The sequence below is a fragment of the Schistocerca piceifrons genome, chromosome 1 (assembly GCF_021461385.2).
Source record: "Schistocerca piceifrons isolate TAMUIC-IGC-003096 chromosome 1, iqSchPice1.1, whole genome shotgun sequence".
NCBI lineage: Eukaryota > Metazoa > Arthropoda > Insecta > Orthoptera > Acrididae > Schistocerca > Schistocerca piceifrons.
Window position 1 is genome coordinate 114,791,913 of NC_060138.1, and position 10,835 is coordinate 114,802,747.

The 10,835-nt window shown below is 42.7% G+C and overlaps 1 protein-coding gene across 1 annotated transcript; it reads left to right on the forward strand.

Annotated features, from left to right (window-relative positions):
* Positions 1–2,061: 2,061 nt before the first annotated feature.
* Positions 2,062–8,493, forward strand: LOC124786421 (cuticle protein 67-like). Its single transcript, XM_047254265.1, has 2 exons — positions 2,062–2,070; positions 7,996–8,493. Exons 1-2 carry the CDS (start codon positions 2,062–2,064, stop codon positions 8,491–8,493), a joined length of 507 nt encoding a protein of 168 aa, XP_047110221.1.
* The last annotated feature ends 2,342 nt before the right edge of the window (positions 8,494–10,835 follow it).

Here is a 10,835-nt window from a genome sequence, read left to right on the forward strand (position 1 = left end):
TTTCATGGACGAATTTTTATATAAAAAGTGATAAAAATATGTATTTTTATGTTACCACCAATCACAACCTGTAGACTGATTCGATTCCAGTCATTTTGATAAAAGAATCTATAAATGATCTGTGGAACATCTAACTGACTAATTCCAAAAGGTATGAAAGATATACGGCCAAAATACAAAAAGTGCAGGAGGTGTAGCCGGAGTACTGTTGAGCCCTGAAATGTACCACGTCATTTGTTTCACTGTCAGATCAGCGCGGAGATGCATACATGAACAACCTGTTCACACAACATCTCATCGTATTCGAGGGTAAACTGAGATATTCAAACGAGAGTGCCATTCTCTACAGCGCCGCGCGGCATGGAGACAGGTTCGAAATTGCTTTCCGAAGTTGCCACCACTGTAGTGAGATGCAATGTAGTGGGCTGAGACTTGTTACAGTGCTGACTCACCGTCCTTTTGCGGACAGAAGTTCGTACGAAACTTTTCATTTCTAAAAACCATAGATTTACACAATAGCTGCACTTTCATGATAACAAACAGTTTCGATCAAACTACAGATGAGATCCTCGGGTATAAAACAACTGAAACGGACCTGATTGTTTGACCAGGCAAAAGTGAAGGTGCATAAATGAACGATTTGTTCACGCCCTTTCTACATCTACATCTACATACATACTCCGCAATCCACCATACGGTGAGTGGCGGATGGTACCTCGTACCGCAACTAGCATCTTCTCTCCCTATTCCACTCCCAAACAGAACGAGGGAAAAATGACTGCCTATGTGCCTCTGTACGAGCCCTAATCTCTCTTATCTTATCTTTGTGGTCTTTCCGCGAAATAAAAGTTGGCGGTAGTAAAATTGTACTGCAGTCAGCCTCAAATACTGGTTCTCTAAATTTCCTCAGTAGCGATTCACTAAAAGAACGCCTCCTTTCCTCCAGAGACTCCCTCCCGAGTTCCTGAAGCATTTCCGTAACACTCGCTTGATGATCAAACATACCAGTAACATATCTAGTAGCCCACCTCTGAATTGCTTCTATGTCCCCCCTCAATCCGACCTGATAGGGATCCCAAACGCTCGAGCAGTACTCAAGAATAGGTCGTATTAGTGTTTTATAAGCGGTCCCGTACACCATAGCATCATCAGCAAACAACCGCACATTGCCATCCACCCTATCCAAAAGATCATTTATGTAGATAGAAAACAACAGCGGACCTACCACACTTCCCTGGGTCACTCCAGATGATACCCTCACCTCCGATGAACACTCACCATCGAGGACAACGTACCCTTTCACGTGGTATTCGAGGGTAAATCGAAACATACTGAATGAGAGAACCAGTTCCTGAAGTTTCGTCTGGCATGGAGGCAGCTTCGAACATACTTTCCAAAGTTACGACCAGTATATTGGGATGCAACGCAATCGTGTTAAACATTTATCAGTTTCAGTGTCCAGTTCCAGACAGGAACTGATATAAAATTTATTTGGAAACTCGAGATTTGCACAAAACTTGCACTTTTTTCAATAAAAATCAATTTCGATCAAACAACAGATCGTTCTCAGGTATAAAACGGCTTCAGTTAGAAGACACGTGTCAAATCATGACGACTTGCATCTAGATGAACGTTGCAAACCAATTGCGTTAAAACCATACAATGGAGGAAGACAGGCGACTCTTTTTTGCTGTCAGAAATAACCTAAAGTGTAGTTCTACAGCATCTGTTGATCAGATATACCCGCGTGTTACACATTTCGAGATATGCAGGACCACACATAGTGACTCGGCCGTGGAAGGCTTGCGTAAATCGGCGTCTGCTGCACTATCCAAGTATTGCCAAACGGCCCTCCGCCTACCCCTCCAGTCGATGCTGGAGCCCACTGGAGCTCCCTCCCCATAGGTGGTACTTATAACCTGAGGGTCACGTGACCACTGCGGAGGACTTGGGGAGCGGTTACCGGTCCAGCCCACGGCGGCGAGGTACTATAAATAGGGGTTCCGGCCACCACCGAGGTACAGTTTTCTGCGCAGCACACCAGAAAAACACCAACCAACCATGTACAAGGTGAGTGCTCCTCCATACTCGTCGAAAATAGTTAGCTAGCGCTGTAAACCACTAATCTACATGCTATCTTTATGGCAACGAAATAGTTTAAGATAAATGCGACGTCAAGTAGACTAAAATGTAATGTAAATCCTAAGGAATGTCATCAGAAACAAAAGAAGGGGAATATTCAGCTCAGTTGATGTGTCTCTTAACTTCGGAGGTGTTGAAGAGCAACTTTTGTACGGTTGCTTTTGAAGTTCGTATGCAAACATGCTTCCAACGATGGTGCATTTCGCCAGATTGCATTTTAGCGCTTAAAATGCAGTCTAGAACTATTTTCGTGTCAGTTGCGTTTGTAGTATCGACTAATCTCATATCAAATTGTGCTCATGAACAAGGATGCAGATTGCCGTATGAGTTTCTCTGTGTACACCTCTCTCTGCAAGTGAAGCTACATAAAAGTAAAATTCACAGCAAGCAACAAAAAATTTACAATGAACGTATTCGCAGTTTTATGGACTGCCATCAGCTGTATAATGGAATAGCAACAATGAAAATATCGCGAGCAGTAGCCTTACAATGTGGCTCTCCGAGCACGGTTCACGGCCAGGCCCAAATTTCCATGTACTGTCAACCATGTGTCTAAAACCTGTACCTGTACGTCCATTATGTATATTCCCATACAAGGGAGACATTTTACCTGTAAATCGCTTGCCCGGTGTCGGCCGATGAACCGATATTGCAGTGGCTGTGTTATTCCGAATCATGATGTAAAGTTCCTTTGGACTGCATGCATGGTGGATAGCTTCAGGTGACATGATTTCAAGCTAAAACATCAAAGGTGTGTCGTACCATTTCGTAATTTATACGTACTTTTTGCAACAGTCAAAATGTCTTTCTCTTCGAATAAGCTCTGCACAGTCAAGTTGCATAATGGACGAGGTGTAAAAACAGTGTTCTGAGGTATCTATGTACATTGTCCCATTTCCTTGCCTCCGAATTCAGATTTCATGTAGTTTCGCTGAATTACTTCAGGCTAATGGTAACATGATTCGCGTCCCGATTCTGTCCATACCCTCGTCAAATCCTAGTTAATACTCTCTTTCATATTAGCACGGCTTCGATGGAATGTTAAACTTAAATCTATCTGCTCCTTTATAAGTGATGCTGTAGTTTGGATACGGCGTTAAGTTGCTGGTCATTCAATAAGAGACCCGATACGCGAGTTAACATTTCGAATGAGAACGGAGAAAATACGACTATGTATGATGTTGCCTCGATGACTGATGTACTAGTTTCAAAGCATACGGATTCTCTGTACGCGAGTCAGGGTAGCAAAAAGAGTGTCATGATCTCTATAATAGGTTCGTAAATTTCAAAGGTAGTTTAAAAAGGGGTTCTTTGATGCTGATTGCTAGGGGCCTTAAAGCACGCTTTACTTCTGTTGAGCGCTGGGGCCCTGTATTGCTCGCACATGGCCAATTGCCGAGTAAGAATCCAATCCAGCAGGTATCAGCAAGTGGAACCGTAACTCAGAAACATGATTTTCTGCAGTGAAAATCTGTGCATTTTGAGAGAATGACCTGCACAAAAAGTAGATTAGCTTCCGCAAGATCTTCAGGAAACGACCTTGTGGCTTGCATCGCTTTATTTCGATTGACGCAGCTGTATATTTCTCTGACAGAACTCTTATATCTAGGGAGCAGGTGATAACGTATTATTGATGAAGTTTCCGATTGAACTCAATGACGCTTTCATTTATGTCCTAGGCATATGTAAGTACAGTTTCAAGCGGTGAAACTGCAAATGAAGTGAATTAGAAGAAAGAATTCGCCTGCTAAGAAAGAATGCAGCTTTGGTACCGTGTCGCAATACAAGCTGCATCTGATATTCTAAGTGCAGTCATTGGAATTATTTAGAGACTTCATTACCAAACTAAAGTGCGCGGTACTGACATCAAAACAGGCAGTTCTGTTATTCAGAGCGAACACCCGTCGCTGCTACTGATATACGTCGGTCGGCTTTACTGCGTGCGAGCAGCGCTACATTTGCAGCAGGTAGTGTGCAATGAAAGAGGAGCTCGTTTGCCTACCTGCCGGGTCAATTTGCATTCACGGGCAGGTTTCGACTACTCGGACCCGCCCCACGTAACGCATGGCCAGTGGGCCTTGGCCAAGAATGCTCCCGTCTGACCCAGTGCTGCCTGGACAGTTGAGTAACGACCCGCAACGGGTCTATTTCATACGCCCACGCTGGGTGCCACTCCTAATGGCCGAATATGCAGATTATCCGTACAGCACATTTCTAAAATTAAAACACGATCTGTGCAAATTTCAGCCTCTCCAACACCAGCCACATTCGTGTTCTTATAGATGATTTTTTTAGATCTGAAGAAGGCATATAATATATTCTAGCTGTTATGTATATTTGAACGTAAGCTTTATTTTCTATCATTACCAAATTGTAATTTACTGTAACGTGCTATCGCGAGCCAATTGTCGCATTTCCATTCAAGAGGAGGATGGCTCAAATCCTCATTCTGATTTAGGTTTGACACGGATTCCCCAAACCGTATAAGGAAATGCTGGTATGGTTCCCTTGGAAACATATCGAGCTAGTTTCCTTAACTGCCCTTCCAAAAACTCACGTCGTCCACTTTAATCTTGCTACTTTTCTTCCTTTGCTTGTAATGTCATAATCATGAGTCGGTTGTTCTGACTACCTTTTATAGTTCTTACGATCGAAGCAGTTAATTTATTCACGAACAAATTATTATAGAAAACCCGTAAAGACTCAGCGAGGTCCTCTTCAATCTACCAAAGTTTGAATGGAGTCACATTTTAAAGCTTCGCACGGAATGGTTCAAAATTATCATTGACGTGTCTCCGTGGTTCAACAATAAAGTTAGGAAACTACTGCGAAAGCAAACAGAGCTTCACTGCAAGTTTAAACGCAGCCAAATCCTCTCAGACAAACAGAACCAAACGATGTCAAAGTTAGCGCAAGGACCGCTATGCGTGAAGCGTTCAGTGAATTCGAAAGTACAATTCTATGTACCGACTTGACAGAAAATCCTAGGAAGTTCTGGTCTTACGTTAAATCAGTAAGTGGCTCGAAACAGCATATCCAAACACTCCGGGATGATGATGGCATTGAAACATGGGATGACACGCGTAAAGCTGAAATACTAAACACCTTTTTCCAAAGCTGTTTCACAGAGGAAGACCGCACTGCAGTTCCTTCTCTAAATCCTCGCACAAACGAAAAAATAGCTGACATCGAAATAAATGTCCAAGGAACAGAAAAGCAACTGGAATCACTCAACAGAGGAAAGTCCACTGGACCTGACGGCATACCAATTCGATTCTACACAGAGTACGCGAAAGAACTTGCCCCCCTTCTAACAGCCGTGTACCGCAAGTCTCTAGAGGAACAGAAGGTTCCAAATGATTGGAAAAGAGCACAGGTAGTCCCAGTCTTCAAGAAGGGTCGTCGAGCAGATGCGCAAAACTATAAACCTATATCTCTGACGTCGATCTGTTGTAGAATTTTAGAACATGTTTTTTGCTCGCGTATCATGTCGTTTCTGGAAACCCAGAATCTACTCTGTAGCAATCAACATGGATTCCGGAAACAGCGATCGTGTGGGACCCAACTCACTTTATTTGTTCCTTAGACCCAGAAAATATTAGATACAAGCTCCCAGGTAGATGCTATTTTCCTTGACGTCCGGAAGGCGTTCGATACGGTTCCGCACTATCGCCTGATAAACAAAGTAAGAGCCTACGGAATATCAGACCAGCTGTGTGGCTGGATTGAAGAGTTTTTAGAAAACAGAACACAGCATGTTGTTACCAATGGAGAGACGTCTACAGACGTTAAAGTAACCTCTGGCGTGCCACAGGGGAGTGTTATGGAACTATTGCTTTTCACAATATATATAAATGACCTAGTAGATAGTGTCGGAAGTTCCATGCGGCTTTTCGCGGATGATGCTGTAGTATACAGAGAAGTTGCAGCGAATTGTAGCGAAATGCAGGAAGATCTGGAGCGGATAGGCACTTGGTGCAGGGAGTGGCAACTGACCCTTAACATAGACAAATGTCATATATTGTGAATACATATTGTATGATTATATGATAGCGGAACAAACAGAGGTAGCAGTTACTTCTGTAAAATATCTGGGAGTATGCGTGCGGAACGATTTCAAGTGGAATGATCACATAAAATTAATTGTTGGTAAGGCGGGTGCCAGCTTGAGATTCATTGGGAGAGTCCTTAGAAAATGTAGTCCATCAACAAAGGAGGTGGCTTACAAAACACTCGTTCGACCTATACTTGAGTATTGCTCATCAGTGTGGGATCCGTACCAGATCGGGTTGATGGAGGAGATAGAGGAGATCCAAAGAAGAGCGGCGTGTTTCGTCAGAGGGTTATTTGGTAAGCGTGATAGTGTTACGGAGATATTTAGCAAACTCAAGTGGCAGACTTTGCAAAGACAGGCGCTCTGCATCGCGGTGTAGCTTGCTGTCCAGGTTTCGAGAGGGTGCGTTTCTGGATGAGGTATCGAATATATTGCCTCCCCCTACTTATACCTCCCGAGGAGATCGCGAATCTAAAATTAGAGTGATTCGAGCGCACACGGAGGCTTTCAGGCAGTCGTTCTTCCCGCGAATCATACGCGACTGGAACAGAAAAGGGAGGTAATGACAGTGGCACGTAAAGTGCCCTTCGCCACACACCGTTGGGTGGCTTGCGGAGTGTAAATGTAGATGTAAATGTAGATCATTAATTTACCTTCCGTGTAAAGACACCACGAAAAAGGCAATCCTGGCAATAGGCGCTTTTGGTAGAGAAGTTCAAAATTAGTGTTCTGAGGGCTTCGCTTTAAGCAACACTAGAGACAAGAGTACTAGCAATTTATTCAAGGTTTGGTTCGTTAAGAGACATACCACGTTGCTAATCTTCCAGTTGCCGGGCATGGCAACCCGCTTCTTTTGGCAGGTTTTAATTGCTACGATGTCTTTTCTATTGAGAAAATCTCACTCCTAAAGCACCGGAGCCTTTAAATTCGCCCTCTCTTGTCTGAAAATCGCAAACGAATTGCACAGAGAAACTTTAACACCCGCATGGTAATCATTATCCATTTCAGAGAATGTGGCTCACGAACATGTCTGCGTAACTGCCTTCCTAATGATCTCAATAATAAATCTTTCACAATACGACTCAGATAGTATCAGGTACTCAAAGCTATTAAATCAGGCTCTGTCACGATACAGATAATTTTAAAACTGGGGCAACCAGAGCTGAAGTGGTCGTACGTAATTGACTGATTCATACACTACAACAGTGCTTAAATACAGGTGTTAAGCTATTAAAATATAAACATGAATTAAAATTGAATATGAATTTATGTCTGTAATCAACTTGTAGTTGTTCGTAATTGACTGACGATCCATACAGTACAACACTGCTTAAATACAGGTGTTAAACTACTAAAATACAAACTTGAATTATAATATAAAAATGAAGTTAACTCATGTCATCAGTCAAATGTTCAAATTCAAATGTGTGTGAAACCTTATGGGACTTAACTGCTAAGGTCAGCAGTCCCTAAGCTTACACACTACTTAACCTAAATTATCCTAAGGACAAACACACACCCATGCCCTAGGGAGGACTCGAACCTCCGCCGGGATCAGCCGCACAGTGCATGACTGCAGCGCCTTAGAGCGCTCGGTCAATACCGCGCGGTCTTCTATGTTGAGGACACTTGCAACACTTTCGTGACCGCTGAGAAAATGATTGAAAGTGTGAGACGACGCGAAAAACGCTTTGCAACATCCATTATGTGATGTCGTACTTCCTTCTTTTGACGTCACCCTGTTCCTCTTTATATCATTGAGCATTCCTTGACACCTATACATATTCCACTTTTTGTAGTACATTTACATTGGCAGTATACCTAGCCCTGCGTGTCTCACCAGCTTGTCCCACAAATGGTTAGCTTGCGCCTATGCCCCACAGCTCGCCGTCTTCGCCGCCGTGCTGGCCGTGGCCCGCGCTGGCTTCCTGGCCGCCCCCGCCATCTCGTACGCCGCTCCCGCGGCCGTCGCCCCCGCGGCCATCACCTCCCAGAGCTCCAACATCCTGAGGAGCTTCGGCAACCTGGGACAGGTGTCCACCTACACCAAGACCGTCGACACGCCCTACTCCAGCGTCACCAAGTCCGACGTCCGCGTCAGCAACGACGCCGTCGCCCACGTTGCCGCCCCCGCCGTGGCCTACGCCGCCCCGGCCTACGCGCGCGCCTACGCCGCCCCCGCTGCCTACGCCGCCCCCGCCGTTGCCGCCCACGGTCTGCTGGGAGTGGCCTACTCCGCCGCCCCCGCCGTCGCTCACCTGACCTACAGCACCCCGGCTCTGTCCTACGCCTGGTAGACGGATTGAATCCTCATAATTATCAGCCATTATCTATTTATTCTGCGCTGCATGTAAATAAACTTCTCGACATATAACATGCATTCTTTATTGGTATTTCACCATTAGTACGTTTCCCTTACCTTATAAGTCCAATGCTTATGTGAAGATAAGTCATACATTTCTCTGCAAAAACTATCAAAATCGTGTATCTATCAAATACGGACCAGGACATAAGGTCTACCCACTAAAGGGGGATATTGAGGGGAAATCTTGCAGTAGTCGGCCGACATTAGAATAGATCCAATGTTGGAAGTGCTTATCTTAGCTAAAGAACTTGTCACAGGAAAACAGATGTGGCTGCTACTTCAGTTCAGTTTGAAAACTGAACACAAAAATGTACATACATATACATTTCTGTTGGCCTATTCTGTAGTCTGAGATGCAAGCTTGGAGACAGGGAAATAAAAGTGTACCAAAACTGGACCATTTGTCTGCTACCCTGATCATACTGATTGTGATGTTTTGACCATTTCAGAAACTACTGTCGATAAATGCTGTACGGATTCTCATGAAAACAGATAAAACACTACAACACATACTCAGCAGTTACATAATTAAGAAACAGTTCGCACACGCCACTCACGATCTACCTTAGGTATAACGGAGATGAGAATCTTTACGTCAAAGTGGCTAAATGCCAACTCCAAGGCGAAATAAGAACGAACCAGAATAAGACGGGAGATTTAGGAGAGAGAGATAGGAAAAATAATAAGAAATGACTGATCGAAACGTTCCAACCTGAATGTAAAGCCGTTAATGGAAATGATGTATAGCCTACTAGTATACCAGGACTGCGGGACAATGTTTAGACATCTTCTCCTTACGAGGAAAGGTATCTAAATTTTTTAAAAAGTAACACGTTAATGGAGCCGTAAAAATGTTACGCAATAGGATAAACAGCAACGATATACACAAAAAAAAATAAACGGACGCGTGGGAACTTTGGCATCTCGGAAATGAATCCTGAAAGATGATTCTAACTGATTTATACAATAATTGTAATTTCATCATTCAGTTTTGAAATTAATTGTCAAGATTACATAGGTAAGTACGGACATATAAATTTCTAGGTTGATAACGAAAACTGTATAATCTTCACACAAATCTGTGTTCAAGGATCGGAAAGAAGGCAATGTTTATTTTAAGGAAGAGACGAAAAACATCATTTTTCTTTACACATTGCCTGATAACTGATAAAATATTACGTCGATATAAAGTTTTCAACTATTTCTTTGTCCACATTTCTTCCTAGGTTCTAACGATTATGTCATTTTGCTATTGCATCTACTGCACGTGGTTAACTGGTGATCTGGTTGGTTCGACTGTTCTTTTGTCCACTACCCCACTGATCGAGAGTTCATTATACTTTTTCGTATTCTATTTTCATTCTTCTTGTAACATAGTTTATCCATTTGTTCCTGTCTCTTCAGAAATACTTTATTCCCAATTTTCGTCTACAGTCGTATTTATTATTCTGTCTGAAAGTCTGTAGCAAACTGAATATTCTTAACAGAGTCGTGTCAACTGCTTGTATTCTGCGTTATGTTCAGTTGTCCTCGACGTACTGCTGCGTTAAGTGATTGGTACTGCGACTATTAGGGTTTCTTTTTCATTCAATGTTCTGTGTATGATACCTTCACCACAAATGAATAATTTTTTTCTTCAGCGTATCTCTTTCACTTAGAAGGAAGTAGTATTTCACAAGAAGTTCTTTCGACACAGCAGGCCAAAATTAAATTCCACCGCGAATTTCGAAGACCTCGCACACAAGGATAACTAGTAGGGCAAAGCAAGGAGAGATGACGCACATTTCTAAAACACTCTCTAAATTATGTAAAATGCATATGTTAAAGTATAAATGTTTGCCAAATGTTTGGCGTGCATTTCTCGTTTTTGAAGGAAAGATCACTTATGTAAACACGAGTTCAATGAAACTGCAATTTCAAGCAGTACATAAAGAGATTATATTTTGTTAATGCTCCTGCTTGGGTAGCTAAAATGACGCACCTTGGTTAGTATCACAATTTCAAGCCAGTGGAAACAATGAAGGTATCAGGAATAGGACTTGACTGTTATAAACGCATACTGTAACTGATGCAAACGAGTTACTGAATGAAATTGTTCGTATAGAGGTAATTAAGCAAGGAAGTTACAAGATAGGAAATATCAATCTAATTTTGTATAAATGTAATTTTCGCTAGTTTTTCTTTCCATTTCCTCCATTAAGGGCACTTATGTTGAAAATTTAACGATCTTCATGCAAGAAACGTTTTTACTCTACACACTTTATATCGAGTTTC